Source organism: Gymnoscopelus braueri, assembly GCF_963280865.1.
Source record: "Gymnoscopelus braueri genome assembly, chromosome: 17".
Taxonomy (NCBI): domain Eukaryota; kingdom Metazoa; phylum Chordata; class Actinopteri; order Myctophiformes; family Myctophidae; genus Gymnoscopelus; species Gymnoscopelus braueri.
Genome location: NC_137617.1, coordinates 17116033 through 17143646, shown reverse-complemented (window position 1 = coordinate 17143646; position 27614 = coordinate 17116033). Strand labels below are relative to the sequence as shown.

At 41.7% G+C, this 27614-nt stretch overlaps 2 protein-coding genes across 3 annotated transcripts in view; both read right to left on the bottom strand.

The window, feature by feature from the left end:
- Positions 1–10110, bottom strand: part of plce1 (phospholipase C, epsilon 1) — a 124407-nt gene extending 114297 nt beyond the window's left edge. For both annotated transcript variants that reach the window (XM_080454551.1, XM_080454552.1), the window contains exon 1: positions 9956–10110. The gene's annotated coding sequence lies outside the window, so the exon portion shown is untranslated. The remainder of the gene's footprint in view (positions 1–9955) is intronic.
- A 5677-nt stretch (positions 10111–15787) lies between these two features.
- Positions 15788–27614, bottom strand: part of slc35g1 (solute carrier family 35 member G1) — a 14762-nt gene continuing 2935 nt past the window's right edge. The window contains exons 2-5 of the mRNA XM_080454558.1: positions 26162–26342; positions 25693–25827; positions 21489–21685; positions 15788–20221 (exon numbers count right to left, since the gene is read on the bottom strand). Of these exons, the coding sequence (XP_080310684.1) occupies positions 19809–20221; positions 21489–21685; positions 25693–25827; positions 26162–26342 (926 nt within the window). The 3' untranslated portion in view covers positions 15788–19808. The remainder of the gene's footprint in view (positions 20222–21488; positions 21686–25692; positions 25828–26161; positions 26343–27614) is intronic.

Below are 27614 nucleotides of genomic sequence, written 5' to 3'. Positions count from 1 at the left end.
CGTGCATGCATGTGTGTGTACACGTGTGGGTGTGGGTGTGTGTGTGTGTCTGTGTTGCTAGTACTCAAGCTCACATCCTAACTATTTCATAATGGACAAAGCACTGACCTGACATCATGAGGGTGTAACTAACTGTCTGTCTGTGTAAACATGATTTGTCTGTCTATCTGTCTGCCTGTGTAAAAAAACATGATATTCAATATGTGTAAGATTCACTCTGTGTGCTTTATAAAGAAATAAGTATCATAAAAGTGAGATTGTTAAGTTTTAGGATCTCATTGCTGTTGGGTACATTCAGTGTGCCATTATGTTTTTATTGTAATTGTGGTTCCAGAGAGACCGTATTTTTCCCCCCTTGTGTCCTGAGCTGAAAAGGTTTTAAACCGCCTGTCCAAGATCATTATTTGTCCCTTCATTGCTCTGACATAAAAGCCTTTTTTCTCCCCAACGTTCATTCACAAGGGATTACTTCACAACTCATCCAAACGATGACTCACAGCCTGGTATGTGATTAGGTCCGACCTCACATGGGGCGCAAAACACTAAAGCTGAGAGTAGTGAGTCAGGGGTACAACAATAAGGGAGTCTACATTTTAAAAACGTATTCAGTAGATAACTACTAAACTAAATAAAATGTGATTGCTGTTTGTTTTGTTGCCATTTGTTTCTATTAGGCTACTAAAGGTAGGGTAAGTGATATTTTTGGGTTAAAACAAAAAGTATTTTGTTAAAAGGTTAAAGCACTATATTCTGATAGTAATCATTGCTATAGAGTGTTTGTTCAGTAACAGGAGTCTCCCCGTCTCTCCAGCTCTTTAATAAACAGAAAATACATTTTCTGGTAGGTGTCAAAATCTCAGCCAATCAGGAGAAAGTACCAATTTTTAAGCTTCATTTTTATAGTGTTCCTGTTAAAATTTTGCCTGCTCATTTCTTAGTGTCATCACTTCCAATTTCACTTGTTTAATCTATATTCTGATTGAGTTCTCTATCCTGATTGGATAAAATTGGAAATGAAACTGAAACTGAAACGAAAATGCATTTTCTGTTTTATAAAGAGCTGGAGAGACATGGAGACTCCTTATATGGACAGGACACTCTATAGTAACGAGCACTATCAGAACATAGACCCATTTTGCAATTATTTTAATAATTGCAAATCACTTACCCTACCTTTAATGCCAGGAATTATTTTAACCAATTTAGATAAGAGAGATTATTATCCCTATTATTCTAGGGGGAACATTCTGCAAAAATAGTAGATACTGTATACAACAACGCTTGTAGATCTGCTGTTTTCGCCGCAGAGATTTATTGTAAAGGGAAATACTAGAGTCCCTAGTATAGAGCCCTGGGGGACCCCGGGTAAGTATAAGGTTTAAGTAGTTACGCTGAAATCAAGAGCTCAAGTGTAGAACGGGAGACAAGAGGGAATGAAGGACACGTGGAAAACTGCAAGATGAAGAAAGCATTATCCACTTAATAATCCAGTACCTGGCCTGTAGACCCGTTCGCAACTTGGTGTGAGGGGAGTTTCTCACTTGAACTGAGTCAATGGGTACCTAGACATGAAAAATCAAAGAGGTGCTCGTCCGCCATAGTGCCACGAATGGCGCAATGGCCAAATCAAATATGGCCGCCATCGGCTATGAATAAAATCCAACTTTTTTGTTTCTGAGTGTATATACACATGCAATACCTCCATTTTGACTAATTATGGGGTGGGGAATTCATTTCTGATCATTTTTGGTGATTTTGACCTTAATTGACCTAATGTGACCTAATAGAGTGTTGAAATGAGCAAATAAAAGTGATATAGACCTACAAAAATGATATACAAATAAAATCATAACACAAAATCAGATAAATTCTCTCAAGGTGCACCATATGTGTGCATGCAGGTTATTGTGATGGATTTTTACAGGAGGGATTTTCAATTTTTCCATGGCAGAATATGATGCACGGAACTCCAGCAGCACGGCACCCACATCGGCGAGTGTCACACTTGCCTGCACACTTGCATACTGTGAGCAGACTTGGTGGTAAGGCCTTCAGACACTTTGATGGCAGGAGTGTGCCAAAGTGCTCCTCCCACCCATGTTCCATTGGTGCTAGTCTTGCCTCGGGTTCCTTGGCTGTCGAAAGCAGGTGGCAAGCCCTATGCACCAGAAAGGCACCTCTTTGGATGTGTCCTCTGATCACACTACTTGTGGGAGGGAGAGCATCAATTCCAGCACTGGCACTAGTATAATTTTCTACCCTGAGATCATCAAATGTCTTGGCTGTTGTACCTCCCCATGCCAAGCCAGTAGTTCGACCTGCCCTGCCACCAGACATGTTGCTGCATCCTGAAAACAAGCAAGCAACATTACTCAACATGCCAACTGCCCGAAGTGTATCTGCAAAGAGAGAATTCTTGATCAGTTTGATCCGCTGTGGTGCACCAGCAGGAGACCCTCTTATATGGGCCGCTGTGCACAAACTTGTCTCATCTACTGTGGTGCCGATAATGCGTGTTGGCTTCCTCACTGTCATACCAAGACCCATCACTGAGCGTGCTACCGTCAGGCATTGCCTCACCAACTTCCAGAGTGTTCGTAGACAATTAAATCAGGTATCAATGGCGATATGGTGCGATGAAGGCGTGTTCGCCCCAGCTGTAGATATTTACCTGCACGAGACAGAACAGTTCAAGGATCTCTTCCTCTGCATGGGCCCTTTCCATTGGACTCGTGTTCTGCTCAGATGCCAGGGAAAACTGCTTCGAGGTTCTGGCCCGGATGACACACTGGTTGAGTGTGCCGTGTTTGGACCTGGTGTGATAGAGTCAGTGTTAAACGGCAGCCATTATGTCCGGGCTCTCACTGGGATGATGATTGTGGAGGATGTGATCAGGTCACTCCAGTGGGAGATGTTCTGGCACAACAAGGACAAAGCTGCATATCCAGTGCTAGCACAGGTAGAGGCACTGCACTCTACGCTGGCTACAAATCAACATTGCCCAGAGCAGTTTGAGGCCCTAATTGGACAAGTAGAGAAGTTGAATCAGGACTTTCTGGAGTTTGAGAAGGAGTGTGAGGCCAAGTCAGAGCTCTGCCAATTTTTTGGAGTTTGGCTGGAGTTGGTGGCCGTCATCAAGAATGCTGTAGTCTCTGAAAGAGAAGGAAACTGGAATCTACATACTGCTACTGTCGAGGACTCTATGCCGATCTTTGCAGAATGTGACGCCATAAACTACCTGCGTCATGGCTCATGGTATCTTGAACAAATCAAGGTGCTAGAGTTCACACATCCTGAGCTCTACCGGCGCTTTTCTATAGGCCAGTGGGTTGTTCAGGGTCGCCAAGGCTGGTTCTGTGCTGTAGGAGGTGACATGAAGGTCGAGCAGACCATTCAGCGAGTGTCGAAGGGTCCTGGAGGTCACTATGTAGTAGGAGCCACACACAATGCAAATGCTGTGGCAGAGTTCGAGCTCTTGTTCCACGAGATTGGGTCGATCACCAATGTCCTCAACCTTCTCACCAACAACCACACCATGAAACAGACAGAATGCCATCTCCAGCATGCACTGAGCACCACTTGCCGCCTTACATTCAACCAGAATGTGGCGAAGCTGCTGGACTTCGTGCTAGAGCGGCAGAACCCATACTCAATAACGGTCAATGTGCCTGTGCCACTGCACAATCTGCTCACAAAGCAGGCTGTTGACAGAAGGGTCGCTCCACGCTTGCTCAACTGTCTCAGAAATGGGGAACGTGTCTACTGTTCATACAGGCAGGAGAGGTTAGTCGAGAAGACCAAGAAAATTAGCACAACCATATCAAAGAGGAAGCTACCTCAATTCAACGAGCAACCACAGAAGACACCAACAACCATTATGAAAGAGCAGAAGTTGGTCTCACCCAAAGACATGGCTGAGGCACATAGGAGTGTGGACATTGCTAAGGAGCGGGGCATGAACATCCGGCAGGTACTTACCCATGATGTGCTTCCAGCATCTCCCCTGTTTGATGGTGACCTTCCGGCTCATGTCAACAAGTCAAAACTTGTCAGTGAGATTGAGCCTGGACTTGACCTCACCCAATGGAGTCCGAAGTCTACTCTTGCCACTCACGTTGTGGTAGACTTCATGTCGAAGATGCGGCAGATGCCACTAGGACGATTCCCTACTTTAGGTGCTGTCATCAACGCTATCATCAGCTCAACATTATCCCTCTGCCAAGAGCCAGAGTTCATGCATCTCGTGCTTGATTCCTACATTGAGAGGTCTCTAAAGGAAGGGGAGCGCATGCGGCGTACAGACTCAACAGGCATCGACATCATTGGCATGAACAGAGACACACCCATCCCTCAGCAACTTGACAAGTTCTGGGCATCTGAGCAGAACAAACGGAATCTCCAGCTGTTAGTTCGGGATATGGTGTGCAATCAAGCCTGTGGCAATGCTACCATCATTGTCAGCTCTGTTGTCTCTGATGATGAGGTGCTCCCAGCAAAGGCGGCTGGTGGCAAAGAGATCCCTGACCTCTTGAACTGGATTGAGGAGGCTGACACCAGGCTGGTGGTGCATGTGGAGTGGGCTGTTCGTGTGAAAAAGTGCAAGAGAGTTGTCGTAGTCTCCAATGACACAGACACCTTTGCATTACTTTTATACTACACCCCATACTCCAAGCACTGGGGATGAAGGAGATCTGGCAGCAGTATGGCACTGGTGAAAAGCGGCGCATGCTTCCATTGCATCAAGCAGTCTCTCGTCTTGGAGCACCACTAGCCAAGACAGTGATCAAGGCACATATCCTGACTGGAGATGACTGCATGAGCAAGGTGGGGACCAAACATGCAGCTATGGCTTCTGACCCAGTGCAATACCTGTCAAATTTTGGAGAGGCAGACACCTTGACCGAACAAGACGCAGCGCTGGCAGAGAAGTACTTGGTAAGTGTCTGGGCAGGGGCCAGGTCAAGTACAACAGCCAAGACATTTGATGACCTCAGGGTAGAAAATTGTACTAGTGCCAGTGCTGGAATTGATGCTCTCCCTCCCACAAGTAGTGTGATCAGAGGACACATCCAAAGAGGTGCCTTTCTGGTGCATAGGGCTTGCCACCTGCTTTCGACAGCCAAGGAACCCGAGGCAAGACTAGCACCAATGGAACATGGGTGGGAGGAGCACTTTGGCACACTCCTGCCATCAAAGTGTCTGAAGGCCTTACCACCAAGTCTGCTCACAGTATGCAAGTGTGCAGGCAAGTGTGACACTCGCCGATGTGGGTGCCGTGCTGCTGGAGTTCCGTGCATCATATTCTGCCATGGAAATATTGAAAATCCCTCCTGTAAAAATCCATCACACTAACCTGCATGCACACATATGGTGCACCTTGAGAGAATTTATCTGATTTTGTGTTATGATTTTATTTGTATATCATTTTGTAGGTCTATATCACTTTTATTTGCTCATTTCAACACCCTATTAGGTCACATTAGGTCAATTAAGGTCAAAATCACCCAAAATGGTCATAACAATATCAGAAATGAATTCCCCACCCCATAATTAGTCCAAATGAAGGTATTGCATGTGTATATACACTCAGAAACAAAAAAGTTGGATTTTATTCATAGCCGATGGCGGCCATATTTGATTTGGCCATTGCGCCATTCGTGGCACTATGGCGGACGAGCACCTCTTTGATTTTTCATGTCTAGGTACCCATTGACTCAGTTCAAGTGAGAAACTCCCCTCACACCAAGTTGCGAACGGGTCTACAGGCCAGGTACAGGATTATAACTAAGTATATAATTCATACTCTGTCTAATTGCTAATTGTGTCTTTCTCCTTCTACTGGAATAATAAGCAGACCAGTGAAAGGAGGAATGCCCCTTTCTCTTGTATGGGGGGGGGGGGTGTCAGAGAAGAAAAGACACATGCTTTAGAACAGTGATTCTCAACCTGTGGTCCGGGGCCCACTGGTGGGCCGTGAGGATATTGCAAGTGGGCCTGCAAATAATTGGCAAAACACTAATATTTTAATAATATAACATGTATATTAAAAACATCACACCCTGTGTGAAGTGGGCGGTGTCTTGCTAGCTAATCACAATACTGAATGGAGTCAACCAATCATGTACAAAAAAATCACACCCTGTGTGAAGTGGGCGGTGTCTTGCTAGCTAATCACGATACTGAATGGAGTCAACCAATCATGTACAAAAAATAAATACATTTATTGAAACACTCTTTATGATGGACGAAACCATAACTTTAAAAAAACAAACTTATGTTTTTTTTAAAGTTATGGTTTCTTATATAGGACTATGCACATGTGTCATGTGACACTGGCCAATCACAGTCCTGAATTGACTGTGATTGGCCAATCACGGTGCAGGGTTAGGCGGGGTACTTTTTGGCCAATCACAGTGCAGGATAATTGTACAAATTTCCAAACCTCACTTATAGGGGCGGTTTCACCGCCCAAAAATAAATACATTTATTGAAACACTCTTTATGATGGACGAAACCATAACTTAAAAAAAACAAATGTATGGGTTTTTTTAAGTTATGGTTTCTTATATAGGGCTATGCACATGTGTCATGTGACACTGGCCAATCACAGTCCTGAATAGACTGTGATTGGCCAATCACGGTGCAGGGTTAGGCGGGGTACTTTTTGGCCAATCACAGTGCAGGATTTGTTGTACAAATATCCAAACCTCACTTATAGGGGCGGTTTCACCGCCCAAAAATGATATCCAATAAATAAGTAACTATAAAGTATACTACGTTAGTTGATCCAAGGTGGAATACAATCGACTGATTGATCATTAAATTAAACATGCTCTGAAAATGCACTTAACACGGCTGCCGTGTTTAAGTGGTCAGATGGGTGGGCTGCGAACGCTTTCAAGATATTCAAGTGGGCCCTCATCCAGAAAAGGTTGAGAACCGCCGCTTTAGAGAATAAAAGAAGAATAAAATTCACGTTACACGACTACACTTGAGTGACAATTCCTTCAACTGGTCTAACAGAGCCAAATGAAACACCTACTTGTGAAGAGAAACATGCAATAAAAACATCCTTACATAATAAATCATTTTCAACCACACATGGAACGCACAGATGAAGAGAAAGTGTGTTTGGGGTTTTTAAGCACTTGGGGGAAAGTTAGACTTACTTAGTATGTGGTGCATGCTGCTAACTATGAAAAGCAAAGGACTATAAGCCCCTATATGTGTTTTACATACTAACTTTATTGTGAGGGCGAAAGCACTTTCAAACGTACTGTGGAATGGTGTGTCACTGCTCACAACCATAGTTTACTTGATAAATATCCAATTCCACTTACGTTACAACTGAATCTGAACACTGACAACCACTGTAACAAAGTGAAAGGCTGGTTAGAAGGAGAGAAAGTGCTGCAAACAGAACAGACTTTTCATGCGAGAGACCTGGGGAACATATGGCTTTGATTAGACAGCAGGGGTGATGCGAGACGCCAATGGAAACTGCAGAGAGGCTCTTGTGTGTGTGTGTGTGTGTGTGTGTGTGTGTGTGTGTGTGTGTGTGTGTGTGTGTGTGTGTGTGTGTGTGTGTGTGTGTGTGTGTGTGTGTGTGTGTGTGTGTGTGTGTGTGTGTGTGGGGTGTAATAACAGGGAGAGAGAGAGCTGACTCAAGAGAGGGTGACTGTATATTTGCAGGCTCAGATGATCATAAGTGTGAACTAAGGTCGGTGTGCATGTGTTTATGTAGGGAAACAACACAGAGGCAAATGGGGGCTGAATCTAGAAGACATGACATTATTTGAGGTTTGTGGTCTATGTCCCTTTGATGAACTACTCTGGTACATTCTAAGCTTTACCTGGACATAACGCACAAAAAGCATACAGCACAAAACTTTGTGACCAAATGTTAAATGCAAATTAAATGCAAACTCAATTTCAACATGCAAAGTATTTCCTATGTAGTCTGCGATAGCCTCAATTTAACCAGGGGCAGTTTGCTAAGCACACAGTACATGTGTTTTTTCAGAAACGCCCTGCCCTGTATTCTTGTAAGAAGCACATTCAAATCACTGTGGAGAACAGGCCGGTGTAACCACAAAATTCTCCTGTCCGCAACCAAGCGGTTGACGGTTTGCCTACTTGCTCAAAGGCATCTGTGCTCGTTCTCCGTCACTCCTTTCCCTTCTGTCCAAAACTCTTGAACCAGTTGTTTCTAACCAGCTCTTCTCTCTCTCTCAATCCCTCACATTACTGACTCTGATCTGGCCCTTTGAGTCACTCTGGATAAGAGCGTCTGCTAAATGCCTACATTGTAAATTGTGATCTGAATTGCAGCTGGAGAGAGGTACATTAAGAGCTGAGAAAGTATTCACTTTTTCAGTATTCGTTATAATGAACATCAGTGGAGCACATCCAACTTGTAAATCTTAATGATGGGTTATATTACATTGCAATATACTATTGCATGGGTTTTTTTCCACTGCAGTGGGACAACTCACATTCAATGTGTCCATAAGTCAATGTCAGTAGAGCATCTCCAGGTTGCATTCTTGGGGTTCTCATCCTCACTGTAGAACAGCAGTTCTCAAAGTGGGGTCCAGACTCCAGGGACCCTCAGGGTTCCTTGGGGGAGCGCATATGGAATATATATTCCCCAGGATCTATGTTCCCCGGGTTCTATGTTCCCCACTTACCTAACCCTAACCCCTAAGATAAGTGGGGAACATAGAACCCGGGGAACATAGATGCTGGGGAACATACGGATGACCCTTTCCTTGGGGGGGTGGGGGGTTCCACATGGACCCTTACAGGACAGGTCATTAACTCTGATTGTACACATTATGTTCACTCTCAGGGTTATTATGGCTTATGGTGGTCTTTGAAGTTTTGAGAACCAATGCTGTAGAAAAGACACCTTCATGTGAACATTCAAAAAGGTTGAAGTTCACAATGCACCTGACTGGGATGCCTACATGTGTAGCCATAGCTACCTCGTGTGTTATGGTTTGTATACAGTCAATACACCCCCCCCCTCCTCTCCCTCATACACACATGCCCGGAGGACAGGCGCACACGCACATACATACACTTGACCGTGCCAGCTGGCAAAGTGCTTTTCGGGCGTTGGGTCTTTTAAGGGGCAGCAGTGGCACTGACAGTTCTTCTGACAGCTACATTTGCCCTGTGTTAACATTGGTGATAGTGCAACTACCAGTGGTGGAAGAAGTAGGCTACTCACATTTTTTACTTAAGTAAAAGTATTAATACTGCAATGTAGAAATACTCTGTTACATGTAAAAGTCCGGAATTACAGTACAAAAAGTACAAAAGTATTGGTATCAAAATGTACTTTAAGCACCAGAAGTAAAAGTACTCTTTGTGCAGAATGTCCCATTTTACAAATTTTCATATATTTAAAATGTATGAAAATCTTTTGAAAAGATCTACAAGCTCACAGTGCTTCGCATGGCGACGCATTGTGAGCTTGGAAATCTGCTATTTTCAAATGGCCGAAATGTATGGGCTGTGTATCTATGTATGTTTTGTAATAATAATCAAAAATCTAGTAAATAAAGTTTTCAAATAACCTGTAGTGGGGTAAAAAGTACAATATTTGCCTGAGATATAATGGAGTACAAGTAAAAGTATTGAAACTTTGAAATACTCCAGTAAAGTAAAAAAAAAAATCTCAAAATTGTACATAAGTGCAGTACTTGAGTAAATGTACTTAAGTTACTTTACAGCACTGCACGAATCTTGGAGCCAACCGTCCAGAGAAGAACGCTGATGAAATGTCTGAGACAAACACGCCGCTTTAACGCGACAATAATGACAACCTTTTACAACAACACAGAACCCACAGCAGCCTCGACGTGACACGTGCAGTGGGTCACACTCACCGTCACACGCTGTGTTTTGATAGAACAGTAGAAGGAAGCGATGGTTTATACAAACTTACCGAGACAGTGTTGTCATTACGTCCAGTGAGGCGACACTCCATTAATGACCGTTAATTAACGAATGGCCGTGATAAGAAGACGGGACCGTCAATCAACTACTGCAACTTTGTTACCGACTCTGCTCTCTGGTCCTGCTGACAGCAGCGAGCACTGTGAGAGCGATGGGAAACCTCTCTCTCTCTCTCTCTCTCTCTCTCTCTCTCTCTCTCTCTCGCAGGGCTCTCTCTCTCTCTCTCTCTCGCGCACGCGCTCGCGCATCTCTCTCTCTCTCTCTCTCCAGCAAGCGATGGGAAAACCTCTCTCTCTCCCCCCGAGCCTCTCTCTCTCTCTCTCTCTCTCTCTCTCTCTCTCTCTCTCTCTCTCTCTCTCTCTCTCTCACAGCAAGGGATGGGTAACCTTTCTCTCTCCCCCAGCCCCACCCCCCTCCCTCTCTCTCTCTCTCTCTCTCTCTTCTCTCTCTCTCTCTCTCTCTCTCTCTCTGTCTCGCTCTCTCTCTCTATCTCTCTCTCTCTCTCTCTCTCTCTCTTCTCTCTCTCTCTCTCTCTCTCTCCTCTCTCTCTCTCTCTCGCTCTCTCTCTCTCTCTGTCTCGCCTCTCTCTATCTCTCTCTTTCTCTCTCTCATCTCTCTCTCTCCTCTCTCTCTCTCTCTTTCTCAATTTCAATTCAAACTCAAAGGAGTTTTATTGGCATGAGAAAACACGTTTACATTGCCAAAGCAAAAACAAAACAAAACAACTAAACAGATGTATGTAAAAATGAATATTGAATAAAATCTCTCTCTCTCTCTCTCTCTCTCTCTCTCTCTTCTCTCTCTCTCTCTCGTCTCTCTCTCATCTCTCTCTCTCTCTCTTCTCTCTCTCTCTCTCATCTCTCTCCTCTCTCTCTCTCTCTCTCCGACCAGCAGCCAGCCACACAGTACCGTGGTGCTGGTGCACCAGAGGACAATAGCCCCTGTCTGGCTTACGATAACCAGTGTGAAAGTTGTGTGTGTGTGTGTGTGTGTATGGTAATGTCACTACATTGGAATGTCTGCCCACCATTTTTCACGATAGGCAGCAGCCCCTGAACTAAGTTTCACAGCCTGTCTGTGTTCAATTGTTTCCAATTATATAGTTTTGTTTTGCCTAAAAAGCCCTGTGCACTTTTTTTTTTTGTATCAAAAGGTACTTAAAGTACCAAAAGTAGAAAGTACTCATGCAGATTGTTCCATTTCACAAGTTTTCAAATGTATAAAATGTATAAAAATCTTTTGAAAATATAGCAGATTTACAAGCTAGCTGGTTAATAATGTATATTTTGTAATAATAATCAAAATCTACAAAGTAGCTATAGTAAGTAAAGTTTTAAAATAATTGTAGTGTAAATGTACAATATTTGCCTCTGAGAATGTAGTGGAGTAGAAGTAAAAGTACTGAAAATACTCCAAAGAACCTCAAATTGTACTTAAAGGGGAAATCCACCCATTTTCAATATTTAACTATGTCATTAATATAGCATAAAGGAGTTGTGTGGAAATAAGAAATTTTTTTAAAAAAAATTAACATTGCAAAAAAATTTAACATTGCAAAAAAATTAACATTGCAAATTACACTGTGATGACTCATCATGGTGTAATTTGCAATGTTAATTTTTTTGCAATGTTAATTTTTTTTGCAATGTTAATTTTTTTTTTTAATTTTTTCTTATTTCCACACAACTCCTTTATGCTATATTAATGACATAGTTAAATATTGAAAATGGGTGGATTTCCCCTTTAAGTAGCCTAATTCCAAACCAAATTGAATGTAGGTCTTGTCTCTATTTATAGTGAAAATGGATTGTATTGTAATCTGTAATGTACGACTTTCTGGTCAAATTTGGTAGTAGGCTATGCAATTTTGATTCAGGTGGACATAATTTGCTGGTAAAAGCTAATGTTGTATAGATGGATGGACACTGGACAGCCAACATATGGTAGACGATAATGGTTTCATTGTTACACCGTTTTCTTTTTTCCTCCTTTTTTCTTCTTTTTTTTCTCCGCTGAGACAGTAAAAATTGTGTAAAGTTTTCAGCAGTTGTGGAGGTACAGCCTCCTCTCCTATACCCAGTCAGTCCACTCCCCCTTGTGTGTGTGTGTGTGTGTGTGTGTGTGTGTGTGTGTGTGTGTGTGTGTGTGTGTGTGTGTGTGTGTGTGTGTGTTGTGTGTGTGTGTGTGTGTGCGAGCGCACACGTACGTGTGTATACGCACGTGTGCGTGGTGTGGTGTCTGTGTGTGTGTGTGTGTGTGTGTGTGTGTGTGTTTTAATGAGAGAGAGGATACCCCCCTTCCAATTCATAGCCTATAACTGCATTTATTTCACGTCGGAAAATGAGGGATTATTTTCCGATTCCCTTCGGCTTGGCTGATGGGAAGTCTGATGCCATCTGGGAGGAATGTGCAACCCCTCCAATCCTCCATCCATCCATCCAGGACCGTAGCACAAGCATTTTGGGGGGCAGGGATTCAGGCAAAGAAGGAAAAGAAAGGGGGGCATTCCCTCGGTGTCCACCAGGCAGGGTGGTGGCTGGGAGTGAACCCTGTGTTGGCAATGATGTGTGTTCACATCTGGCTCTTGTCCTACCTTCTCCTCTCTCTCTCTCTCTCTCTCTCTCTCTCTCTCTCTCTCTATCCTCCTCTCTCTCTCTCTCTCTCTCTCTCTCTCTCTGTCTGTCTCTTTGTCTTTACAGTATATCTTGCATGCTCCTAATGGTGTATTGTGTAAGCTACACCTTGCAGGATGACACTAAAAAGGATTGCCCTTCCGGCCTTCCAGTCAGATCCAGCCCCAGTTACCTATTGCCCCACCCAACCCACCCAACCACACCCACCCACCCATCTCGTCAGAACTTGCATCATCATGATTACAAGTCACTCAATCCATCATTTTATTGAGCTCATAATTTGAACTGAACGATCAGACATCTGTAAATATTTGACAAAGGCGCCCTATAATTCTGACTGTACAGACTGTCTTTTTAATGATTTAGTCATGTTAGATTTTCAGGAAATTACATCTTAGATAACATACTGCAGTGAGGCAAGAGGTGATGGTCACCACACACACACACACACACACACACACACACACACACACACACACACACACACACACACACACACACACACACACACACACACACACACACACAAGTGCGTGTGCGTGTTGGTGTGTGTGTGTGTGTGTGTGTGTGTGTGTGTGTGTGTGTGTGTGTGTGTGTGTGTGTGTGTGTGTGTGTGTGTGTGTGTGTGTGTGTGTGTGTGTGTGTGTTCTCAGAGGGAACAAAGAGAAAGAATAAAACAATCATGTGATGATCTTATTATATATTTCTGCGGACACCTGATAGCACCTACCCCATGCACCCCAGAGACAGTTTTTAAATGGTTTGATTCAATATTTACCCAGATATTTCATATTCATTTGATTAAAAAAGAAAAGTAATGAAAAAACACAGCCCCCTCAGCATTAGCACGACAATACCAGTCTCCAGAAGCATGGGGACATGGAGATTGCAACATGTATAGGAGGGGGGGGTGTTTGATCTAATGAATATTAAATGTCTAAATATTGAATCAAGCAACTTAAAAATTGTCTGGGGTGCACTCAAAGCCTGAGTAGACGTTAACATGACAAAGTGTTTTAAAGTGAAATAGCTCTTTAAGGCCATTAACAAATGAAAACATGCAAAAAAATATACATTTGCTCATACATTTTCTCCAACATCCCAATGTCACTATAAAGATTACGCTTCAGACCTCCCATTCAAGTACTTCTCAGCCTGGGGCCCATGACCCACCTATTTCCAACACATTTAGCATAGTCTGGGATGGCTCAGGGTAGAAGACAGGGTAAAGCAATTAAAAAAGGGATTGGTTTTCAAGATAGTCAAAGGGGCTCTGCCGTCAATGCCCTCAATACCCTCATACCTGACTAATTACCTCACCAAAGTGAGTGACACCCACAGCCACACTACTAGACTAGAGGGAGCGTCAACAACGATCTGGTACCGCCCACCTATAGAACAAACATGGGTAAATTCTCTTTCTACTGCACTGCCACCAAAGTGTGGAACGTCCTGACACCATCCCTTAAAAAATGTGGATCACTGGCTTCCTTCAAAACAGGCCTGAAAATCCATCTGTCAGGAGGCCAAAAGGGAAGGTAAACTCACTTCTCCCATAGAAAGGTGATGGCATTCACTGCCTACTGTACCAGCCTGATCTCCAGGACTGTACAGTTTTTGTTTTACTTTGCACATATAGTGTTTTATATTTGTTGATGATATTGTATTTTGGTGTTATTTTTATGCTATGTTGATTAATTGAATACATAGGACCACAATGGAAACAAGTCAGGACTTTTTTGTGTTACCCTTTTAGCTCAAATATCTGACTGTAACACGTGCTGTTTACATTTCTAATAAAGTATTCAATCAATCAATCAAAAACTCAACGTGATGCATTATCCTTCTGAAGGTTCTACACCAAGCCTATGATCTAATTGAAGAAATGTAGTTTTATTGTATGTTATAAATTCTGTTTAGACTTGTCATGAAAAGGAACTATTCTTACCCAAAGGCTGATTTCATTTGCATACAAACTCAACAGTTATCAGATTTGAGTTCCAGGTTGGCTTTTCCATGTTAGTAAGAAGTTGGTGATGAACAGAAATGCCCATATAATAAGTGTAAAAACATTGCCCTCTGCTGTCTGAAAAGGGTAATCACATGTCCCTGTAGATGTTTGAGTATCATTGTAGTAGTAGTAGTAGTAATGATGATAATGATGATGATGATGATGATGATAATAATGATAATAATTGTTATTATTATCATTATTATTATTATCATTATAACCCTATTATACGCACACTGATAGTGATACAATAATACAACTACATGCTCTATCAAAGAAGGGTTGATAATTAAATTGTAATATTGATGACCTATTGTCACTGTATGGTAAGTATATCATTGTGAGATCATTGCAGGTATAACAGCAAAGTTATAGTATTGCTTTTCGCACATTGTATATTGATAATCCATACTCAACTTCAGTTCTAGCCCTCTGTGAAGAGTTAGTTTGATTCAAATTGTAATGCCTACTCTCATCAATGTCTCAAAGCATTATGACTGTGTATAACTATAAACAACATACTGTATATTTTTCTATAAAGGGGGAAATCAACAACGTTATACTAGAAACACTCTCAAATGCAATCAAGAACAAATGCAAGTTTGCCCAGTATATGTAAGCATATACTCAAACACAAACACACACATTTCTGAGACAATGACGGCCCATATGTGCACACGTATGTACACATAAACACAAACACATTCTGAGACAATAACAACCCACATGTGTGTACATGTAATGTATACGCATAAACACAAGCATACACATTCTGAGACAATGACAACAATCCCCCTCGGCCAGGTACTATTCTAAGCAGTCCTGATATTTACCTGACTCAGTGGTTTGTGAAAGGTTCCCAAACAAACTGGACCCTAGCTAGTTTCTACCATTGTCTCCCATAGTCATTAGCACAGCTATGGGTTGCCACAATAGAAGCCAGTGGGACAATAGAGTAAATGCAACCAAAGCTTCCACACAGTTTGGGCTAGTTCCACACTTTTCACTCATTTTCAGAAGATGGTGATGTACTTACAGTACGTGTTGCATCATGGGATGCTTAGTGATGGAGAAACGTGTTTGGAAATGTGTTGAATCCATAGAGTAAAAATAAGGCATGAATACAATACAAATCAAAACATAATTTTGTTGCTAGATAAAACCAGAAAGACACAAGAAAGGTACAAATGTATATGCACTTTATTCTAGAATCATACTCTTGTAACATTACACTTACATTTTAATGTAATGTTTTAATGTAATACAGCATAGAAATAGTAAAATAAATACTGTTAAAGCATAGTTGTTACAAAACTCCTAAAAAACAAAACAGTTGTAGTATAGTCTCGTAAGGCATGAAGGCTTGAAGTTACTTAAAAAAGGTATTAAACTAAGCATTTATCACTATAAAAACGTTTATATAATACTAGCATTTTAGTTTCAACAAATATAGATATAAATCTATGTCAATCAAGCCAAAACAAATAACACAAATTACACCCCTATGGTGATCTCAACATTCTACCAAGAACAATGAATAAATATCACAGTATTTAACCACTTAAGCCCTATATACTTTGTCATATAATGAATAGCAAAAATTGCCAATAAACTCACAAGGCGTCACAGTGCAACGCTTTCTGGGCTTGTGAAAATGTTTGAAAATGTTCGCATGCCCAAAATAGGGACGTCAGGGGTTAACAAACAGTATACTGTGCACAAAAAAAGAAAGGAAAATGATTCTAAGAATTGGGTTGCACTGGACATCTGACATTTGGATGATACCAGGCTGGAATAATATATCATATCAGTAGCTTCAGGGAATGTCTCCAATCCACACAAAAATGGATTATTATAAGTCAGTGTTTTTTGTCCAATAGACAAGTGGTTTTCAACCTGCATTTTCAGGGCATGCTTATTTTAATGGTCAATCAATTGATTGTGTTCCAGCTTGGATCAATGGAACTGAAACATTATAGTTCTTATACATTCTTTTTTTTTTTTTTACATCATTCCTTTATATTAATGTTATCATTAAAATCTTAGTGTTTTGGCAACTATTTGGGGCCAAATTGCAATACCCTCGTGGCCCACCAGTGGTCCCCGGCCCTCAGGTTGAGAATCGACTGACTATTGTTCAATAAAAGTATTAATGGATCGGATTGATACAAATCACTGAACTAATGCTCAGTGACCAGTGAAGTGGTGTTGAATAGTGGCATCAGAGCATCCCTAGTCACACCAACACAAACTAAACAAAGTCAGGATTAGCTAAAGTAATTGAAAATAATTGCACTTGCATAATAATGATTGTGCAGCGCTGACAAGTAATTCAAGCCATGGCAAATAACAACTAATAAAAGAGTAGAAAAGCTTCAAGTTATGAAGACTATGACATCAGCCTGAGTCTGAAACTGCTTTTTATAAAGCATAAAGGAGAACGCCACTGAATTTTTGCATACACACACTGAATAAAGGACCATTCTAAATGTTTCTATTCTTATTTGAATCAATGTCTGATTGTTTAAGGAAAATACAATAAAAATATATAACATTGTCATTGAAAGTGTCAACACAAACACACAAGTAACCTCTTTTAGCAAGGAAATATCCCCATAGATGTTAAATAGCTAACAATGGAATTGGCTATTACTTTGCCTAAAAATACTAAAGGCTAATGGCATTTTTAGAACTAACTAACTAACTAACTAATTACTGTAGTCTTGTATGTTTTAAGTGAATCATTACATTTGTGGAATTAAAGTGACAGTTTACTGACACTGACTTAACTGCTCTAGAAGAACATATTTAATCCATGTTCAACTGCTCTGCAGTGAGCTATGGATTTATCTACAATTGTTAGAAATGGCAGCATTGCTTACAAAATAGATAAATGTGTAGAACTGTATTGCTATCTTACGCGTAAGACACATTCGAAAATCGAAAATCAAGTAAAACTAATAAAAATAAACCTTTCAACAAAAGAACCACACTCTCTCGCACACAACTTTTACAATTTCAAGGAACTAATTCAAACCAGCAGTGGATGATTACTGTCATTGTGAAGGATGCTAATTAGAGGCTTTGAAATGAAGACGTAATGAAGACGTAATGTCTCAAAATTATAGGATTGTCTGATGAGTTTTGGGAAATGTGTGCCTCATCTTGTGAACTGAGGATATTTTCCTTTATTCCACTGTACCATTATAAAAAAAAGGAGAAAAACTAAAATAAATAAATTAACGGACATCATACGTATGGCATTAACACATTGGATAATGAATCGTTTTATACAGTATTTTGATGTATCACAGAAAGTTGTAGATGTATCCCAGTGTTACCCAACCTTTTTCTGGATCAGGGCCAACTTGATAATCTTGAAAGTGTTCGCTGCCCACCCATCTGACCACTTAATGTCTGCTGTGTTAAGTGGTCAGATCGGTGGCCTTTTCAGAGCCTCTTTATTTTGATAATTAATCGATTGTATAGTCTTTTTTTTAATCTTAAGTTATATAAAATCGTAGTGTTTGCCAATTATTTGGGGGCCCATTTGCAATACCCTCGCAGCCGTTTTGGAATCACTATCCCATCAACTTCAACGGCCAGATACACGGTTCACGAATCAGAACTCTAGGTTGGATTTAGTTAGTGATTCCGATTTCTACATATGAATAAGAAACCAGATCCCTGAGAGTGCCTTACAGCATAACACTGTTGTCATGAAAAATCCTTTTGGCTCCAACTCTGCAGCTTTTTAATAATTTCTGAAAAGTTTATATCAGACAGCAGCGCTACGTCACACTTCACTGTTCTGTTTCATAAGGCCTCAAGGTGGCAGTTGTGTGGAAAACGTCACAGTCAAAGATTAAAGTGATGATAATGCTTCTTTGGTTTGAATTACACATTCACTGTCACTAGCAGAATGGTAGTATATTATTAGTATTATTGGTAGTCATCTATTTGCACTAGTATCTGCCAAGCTAGCTAGCTAGCTTTGACCTCTTTTATTTGTTTAGTGTTTCTTAAATACCAGTATGGTTTGCGACAAGAAAATACAATATATACCAATATATCTTTCTCTGACAGTTTACCTGCTGACACTATAGAAATGGTCCTGATTTGTTAAACACCACCAATCTGGTACTTGAGCTTGAAACAAACAAGGATGAATAATAATTGTGCTAATACCTTTGGATCCAGGTCTTGGCATCACAAAAAGTGGCATTATGATAATGTGCACGTGAAAGCAGGACTAGGGCATATTCAGCTGTTTGCAGCAGGTATTACACCCAGTGACATCTCAATAGTTTCACCCCATTCAAAAAGGTATCCCATCGAAATATTTTCCTGTATTCCTTAAAATACAATGAAAAATCTCTATACTGAGTTGCGGAACAGGCTACTGGAGGACAGGGTTAGGTGCAGCTACATTGACCTACACAAATGGACAAATTGACCTTTACAGGTCCATTTGTGCCATTTGTTTACACTCAGAATGTAATTAACACTGAGGACGTTACTGTGTATGTTGTTTTTCCGCTTGTTCACTTACCCTCTCCATAATTATTTAAATAAATATGAAAAAGATGAAAATAAAAATTGAAATAAATAGAATATGTGGTAGCTCTTAAATTTGGTGCCTCAAAAGCAAATGCAAAATTGTGTGTACCAAATTCGGACAAACTCTCAGGATAAATGACTCCTACTAGTCTATCCTGGATTAACATGTTCCTCAGTGCATTTATGCCCTCTTACAGTACGTCTTTAAACTCTTCAAAACAGCACTGGTTGCACAAAATAAAGGACAAGTAATCATCATCACAGCACCAACATGTTTAATTCAACATGAGGAACAATACAGACTTTTCAGCATCAAGCTTTCATCAGTGATCAAATGGGGATTATTAACATTCCCCACTTGAACACTTTGAACACAGATGAAAGATAACGCTGAAACGTCTGCATTGTTCTTCATGCTGAATTAAACATTTTGGTACTGTGAGTGCTCCTCTTTTATTGTGCGCAGCCAACGGTACGAATATTTTGCGATGATTTTTTTCGGTGGAACGCTCCTGTTAGTCTCCATGTTGATACATTTAAACCCCTTCGTAAAATCCCAAATAGAATAAGAATAAAGAATAAGAAATAGAAAACAACGGAAAAAAATTTAAATACTAGAAGCGTGCGGCATTTCGTCTTCAGCTCTTGTGCGTGCTGCTGTACCATCTCTGGAGTGCCACACCGCTGGTGCTCGCCACCACGCACAGAGCCCCGCCGAGGCTCCACCAGGTGGGCTTGCGGTTGAAGAAGAAGAACTGGAAGGTGAACGCCAGCACCACGTCCGCAGTCCTCATCAGGGACACCGGCCCGGCCTTCTCGATCTGCAGGGCCTTGGTGAGGAAGGTCTGGCCGGCGATTCCCAGGACGGCGATGAGCATCAGGACCCAGCGGTCGCGGCCGCAGGACGGGACGGTCCACTCTCCGAGGACGGCGGTCACGATGAGGCACTCGATGAAGCCGATGACAGCGTAGTACCAGACAGAGAGGTAGTAGTGGACACTCTTGCCCATCTTGCGCAGGATGACGAAGGTGCAAGCGGCCCCGATGGCTCCTGGGAATGGTTACATTGAACTGAGTTAATGAGGGAAAGAATGAGCACAACTAGAGAAGCTAAACCTGCGCTACATTCTATGTGTAAGTAAGCATAGGGTTAAACTTTTTAATATATATATATATACTGTGTGTGTGTGTGTGTGTGTGTGTGTGTGTGTGTGTGTGTGTGTGTGTGTGTGTGTGTGTGTGTGTGTGTGTGTGTGTGTGTGTGTGTGTGTGTGTGTGTGTGTGTGTGTGTGTGTGTGTGTGTGTGTGTGTGTGTGTGTATAACATTTATTTATTCCTAAAACTTTCCTCCCACTGCTTGCCACTGTTGTTGTACCATACTGGCTCACCCTCCCCGCCCGGCTTCCCTTGCCCGAACATGGCCAATTGTGTTCGTATAGACGCTCGGGAAGCAGGAAGCACTGCGGTGGATTTGAACCCTTAAGCTCCTTACACACCGGGGGCGATTTTTTCATGCGAATAATACGTTTTTTTTTAAACCTTATAAAGTCAATGCAAGCTTCCACGGAGCGAAAAAGCGAAGCGAAAAAGCGTATTTTAATTATTCGGAACGAGTCCGAATTTTGCGTATATTCGCATAATTGCCGGTGTGTAATGACCTTTAGACTGTATATTCTGCGGTGGTGGGCAGGTACTTTACCCCTGCACCACCCGAGCGCCCCCAAAACAAATAATATTGGATGACAAATGCCGTGAGTTATCGCTGTGACAAACAAACAAATCAACAGACCAACAGACAGACACTGGCTATTACAATGGTGTAATGGTGTATGGTACGCTGGTGTAAAATCACATACGTGAATGAATACATGAAAATGTGATTCAGTCAGTGAAAGAAAACAAAATTAAATAATAAATAAACGCAAGGTCAAGAACAGCACATCTTCTGTATATTTATAAAATCATATGAGTTAGTATGTCAAAGGTGGCCTCTGTTGGGGCGCCGATGGCTAGTGGTTAAGGCGCATACCACATATAGACATATAGAGATATATATATGTAGCCTGACAGCGAGTCATGGGTTCGATTCCTGAGGCTGACAGCCTTTGCTGCGTATCACTCCCTATCTCTCTCTCTCTGTTTCCTGTCACACTCTACTGTACTATCTGAATAAAGGCAGAAAAGCCCCAGAAATATCACAAAAAAAAGATGGCCTCTGCTAAGATCCTTCCTTTAAAGAACTGCAGAACTTACACCATCATAGGATCAAAAGTAAATGGCCTCAGGTCTAAATGGGATAAGATTTACTATCTTCTTACCAGCAAGGGCGGCGACAGACCCCTTGATGTGATTAGTGTAGTCACTCTCGATGCCATGGGGGCGCGCGCCGAAGATGAAAGGAGGCCGGGCAATGAGGATGACTCCGGTGATAGTGAAGACAGTGAAGACACAGTCCCAGATGGTACACTTCTCCTTCAGGAAGATCCACGCCAGCAGAGAGGTGAACACCGGGTTACTGGAGGAGGGAGTGGCATGATGGAGGACAGAGAGACAGAGAAACAGAGAGAGAGAGAGAGAAAGACAGACACACGCAGACGTACACGTACACACACACACACACACACACACACACACACACACACACACACACACACACACACACACACACACACACACACACACACACACACACACACACACACACACACACACACACACACACACACACACACACACACACACACACACACACACACAGAAAGTGTAAAGTACAGAGAGGGGCAGACAGAGAGAGAAATGAATGTGGGGGAAAAAGACAGATATAAAAAAAGTTAGTGAGAGTATAACATTTTAAAATATTTCTGTTGATTTATGGTCAAAATACATAACTGAAATACTTGCTTTTATGTGATGAATTGAATACATAGGACCACAATGGTAACAAGCCCTCAGGGCTTTTTGTGTTATCCTTTTAGCATTATTGTATAACTGTACCTCTGTACTTTTTGCAAACTGTTAATAAAGTATTCAAACAATCAATCAGCTGTCTAAGGAAGTCGGTCAGGTGAGGCAGTGTGTAGTTGTTATGCCACACATTGAGGGAACAAACTTTAAGAGGAACTGAAATGTATCCCTATTATGCCTTACTGTACAGTATACAATAAATGGCCCCGGTGCCTTGCCTAAAAAGATCATGAGGTCAGAAGAATGAAAAGAATAAGAACCCATGAAGGAGAGGAGTGATTGGAGGAGAGAGAGAATGGAAGAGTGGAATACAGGGTGATGGTAGAAGATAGAGAGAGAGATGAAGGGGAAAGTGTGAGGAGTGCATGAGACAGAGACACCAAAGACACTTTTGGAACCCAAACACGAATACAAGCACGTAAACACACTTACACACATATTTGATCGTGATAAATATATATTGTTTTACTTTCTTTTATATTCCTTACATATTATGGGTTGGTATTTTCCTCAAGAAACAGTAATTACACAGATTACAGAGCTTCACTGCACCGTGGAGGGTCTGATTATAGGAGCAACCCTGACCCTCCCTCCACGTCACACACACACACGGCTGGGAAGGGATTTTATGTAAAAAATGTGATTTTTGTTTGTTTTTACTGGAAGCTTAGACAACACTATTCTTAACAACCCATGTTGATCCATAACTTCACTACTTAAACCCTAAACCCTTTATGCTTAGTTGACCCCCCCCCACACACACACACACACACACACACACACACACACACACACACTCCCAGAATAGGGATGCTAGGGTTCATGTGGGTAAATGTCACTTAAAAGAGGGTTAAGAGGCTTAACAGATGATGTGAGGGTGAACACAAAAATAGGGGCCATAAAAGACAGGATGAAAGACAGATACTATATTATTCTTAGTTTAAGACTCAATCAATGGTTGAAGACACATGGATCTGTCATGGAATTATTCAACAAGGGCGTTATTCCACCACTTTTCCCCAATTTGTTGTTCCCTCACACTGCCAATCCTCCCACTGTTTTCCTGGGGAGGGTGTGAAGACGATTTTCAACATCGGGACCGGGGACCACCAGGGTTCCAAATGTAACTGTAACTCTGAGAGTGTACAAACCCACACTCAAATTATTATTATTATTATTTTTAATCTAATGCATGTCAAACCGGAGGTCTTTGAAAAGAAGCAGTTGGAGAATCACTGGTGTAGAGTAGACAACCACATGTGTCCTTCGATACACATGGTGCCTCCAGAGATGTTTATTTTCATCTGGCGGCGAGGAATTTCACGGCAACGCGCAGGGAGGTTGACGGCGCTATCGCCCCCAGGTCGCTTCCCTGCTGAACAGCTGCAGCTGCCAAACAACAGGGGTCACTAGTTCAGCGACAAGGTCGACACGATACCTCGCTGGCTTGCCATCGGCGAACAATGCCAATTGTGTTGGTTGGAGTGCCAGGCCAAGCTGGAGGCATCACTGCCTTGAACTGAACCCAGGTCTCTGTGGGTGAGTGCCAGTGGTTCTCAACATTTTCATGTCAAGGTAAAGATTCTATGCCCCCATAAGAGAAGATTTGTCAACATTTGAAAATAGACGATCTACAAGATTGTAGATCTGGTAATTTTCGAATAGCCAAAAAATTCAATAGGGCTTAAATGTTACATTTCTCTGCTGTCCAGCGCGAACCTGCTAACCCCAAAAACGCTCATTGTTCAGGAAACGAAAAAATATATAATAGCGTTGATTTATAAAAAATTAAAATAAAGCTTAAAATGGAGTTAGCTGGTTCGTCCCGGACACCAATGATTTGTTCCTTGTTTAGCTGGGGACCCCCTGGAACCCTCTCAAGGAACCCTTTTTGAGAAACACTGCTCTACGCCACCTGGAATTTACTAGGGTAATTTCTCTTTACTGGCATTGCTTCGATTACGTCATAGTGGATGGAGAGTTGGGGGGTTATGGACTCCCCACAAAGTAACTTCAACACTGAGCCACAAGGTGCTATCTTGGTGTACATAAGTACATTTGCAACAAAACTTTGGCACAGTCTGATAGCCATGTCCAAGTTTGGACCCATAGCTATATTTATTCACAAGGAAGAAATTTGACTTGGTCAACACTGTTAAGTTGATAGATAAAAATGACTGTAAGTGAGTTATTGGTATAGTCCCTCTGGGGTTTTCCCAACCATGTGGGGTTTGTTGACTCAGGACACCGTCGTTGCTGCTGTCATGCCTCGCCTTTGTTGGCACAAAACCAGTCTGTGAACTTGATTTTTACATTTTTACAAAAATGTGTATACATGACCATATATTTGTGCATGTCTGTCCTCCTCCTTCTCACCTACAAATGTCTCACACAGTACCTCTCAGGTCTCTTCCATAGCATACTCTTTCACGGAACCCCTCTATCCCCCAAACTAGCAAGCAAACCATTGGGGACAGAGCCTTCAGTGTGGCAGCCCCCACCCTGTGGAACTCTCTCCCAATGGAGATTCGCCATGCTCCAACTCTGGACTGTTTTAAGGCTGCCTTGAAAAGACACCTATTCTGTTTTGTTTGGTTGTTTGTTTGTTTGTTGATTGTTGATTGTTTTTGATATATAGCATCGTTGGGTTCATGAAAGGCTATTATTATTATTATTGTTATTATTATTAAAACACAAAAAAGCTTGAGAGCTTATTTCCATAGAGGAAACTAGGGGATGCAACTATGTATTCTTAGCGAATATTTCATCGACTAGGTTTTCATATATAATCCTCATAAATAATCTAATAGATTTTTCAAATCAACAAAATAAATTTGTCCCATTAAAAGCAGTGTTTCTAAAAATATATAAAATAGCGTATACAATTTCTACAAGCTCACAACCAGTTGTGAGCCTGTACATATTATTTACTGTATTTTCTTTTTAACATTTCCGCCTATAATGTCCTTTTATCACTCCCCTCACCCAGGGCAAATAAAGCCTGGCCATGTGATAAATAAATATAATTATACCAGAGACAATGCAAGGAAGGAACTATCCTTCCTAGCATTGTCTCGTAATATCTCCCGATAACAACATCCACCTTAGCAACAGCCACCACAGCTGTTAGTAAGTAACATGCATCTTTATACATAAAGACGCTTTATAACTGACTATGTATGGTAGCTATAATGTGCTGTTCCACTGAGCTTATAATGCATTATGACCAGCACTTATGATACTTCCTAAACCTTGTTATAAGTTGTAATGCATAATTATAAACATTTATAACAATTGTCATGAAGCCTTATAACTGTGTTATAATGCATTATAAATGTGATTATAATGCATTATTGACCCAACCTTTAAGTAAAGTGTGTTACCGAATGATTCAACAGTTAGGTAAGTTACAATTATATATATCATTCATATCAGACTTGACCCCAGCACCCACACAGCTGTTACAGTATGTATGGTATGACAATTGCCAAGAGATGCATTCTAGAGAGATCACCTGATCCAGAAGATATAAATACCGTAATGAGCTGATGAGCTCACCTGAACATGATGACAGTGGCATCGGCTAGAGGCATCTGCTGCACAGCATAGAAGAGGAGGATCATGGCATTGGAGCCCAGGAACCCTCGAAGAACCAGATACACACGCTTATCCCTGGGGCCCAGAAAACCTGTTCTAGAGGAGACGAGATAGGAGGAGGATGGATGAATGGATGGATGGTTGGATGGATGGACAGATGGATGGATGGATGAATGGATGGATGGATGGATAGATATATTGATGGTAAGGAAGCTTTATCCTTTAAGAAAATGTATGTTCCCCAGAGTACATTGGTGAATAAATATCCCAACATTGAAATAGTGTTTTTATTTTATTTTGCTTCTATTTAAACACACATTTATAAATATCGTTGCAAATCAAAATTTCACAGATTCTTGTCCATCATTTCTGGAAAAACGTAAATAAATAAATAGTTTCTGAATTCAACTTTTTTTTAAACCACACTTACTGGTGATATATAAGCAAGGGTGTGACAAACAGCATCTGGAAGAAGCAGCGTATAGCGCTGATCTGGATGGCGTGGATCCCCTCGATGGTCTTTACCAGGAAGGCAATGACAGAGAAGAACACTGTAGCCAGAAGACCATAGAACAATCCCAGACCAGGACATCTTTTTTTCTTCTCCGGTGCTAGAGGAGGGGGAGATAGGGACCGGAGGGAGGGGGAGGTGTGAGAGTTAATTGGGTTGGAAGGAAGGGAGTGAGGGATAGGGTGAGACAATATGAGGTCAAGGAGGATGGATGGAGACAGGAGGGAAGATTACAGAGTTATAGAGTCGTGTGTGGGGGGGGGGGGGTTAAAAGAAAGAGGGATGGGTGGGTGGGGTGAAAGAGAGATGAGGCAGATAGTGGGAAAGGAAACAGGGGTGTGGTAAATATAAATGGCTTAAAACGCAGCAATAACATAACTTTGACAAAAATGTTGGATTTGAACTATCTCAAACACATTTCAAATCTCTGATTTCACATGATACTTAAATGAAGCAATGACTTGTGTGTTCATGTCTTCATTTGGGTTTTGCAATCGTGCTTTGGAAAATAGTTGTTGTCAGCAATGTCAAGTCATGGTGAGGCATAGTCAAAGCTCAAAGGCTTCCTCAAATCAATCAAACCACAGTATTCTTCTGAAAATAGTCATCAGCAATGTAAAGTAGACTATATGGTGAGTCGTAGTCAATGGGCTACACATGCCAGACAATGGGTATGGTCCTTTAAAGACACATGTAGGCACAGGTACAAAAATACAAAAGAATAATGCCCCACCACAGGTTCAAATGCACTGGGGTTCTGTTCCCGGCAGCGGTGACTGACTGGCTGAGGGATCACTTCTCTGTCGCTGTTCTAGCAACCCCTGCTGGTTGGTCACGGCCACTGTTCAGCAGAGAGGTTCACGCTATCTTCCCCAGAGAGAAATAGCGTGAACCTGTTAAGCTCTCCCGGTGAAACGCCGGGAGAGCTTGAATACTGTATATATATACTGTATATATATACTCTCACCTACGTTGCACCGCTGATCCGACCGATATGCCCATATATGGAGCTCTCTGTCAGTACATGTTCTATGATCAAGAATAAGATTCATTAAAAAAACACTCACACACACACACACACACACACACACACACACACACACACACACACACACACACACACACACACACACATTTGACGAGATTACCGCTGCTCATTATCTGGCATGGTGGATATTGTCTGTGAGAGAAACTTGAGAATGATATACTGAAGCCAAGGACACTTCATGGGTAAAATTTCAGCCCAAACAAAAGAACGCACACAAGAGCGCCACAAAGCATGGGGTAGTGACTGAAAAACTGTGCCTGCTAGTGAAATAGCCGTGCCCATTTTGGTAAGAGGTTTGGTTTAGGCCTACATTCCAACCAGGTC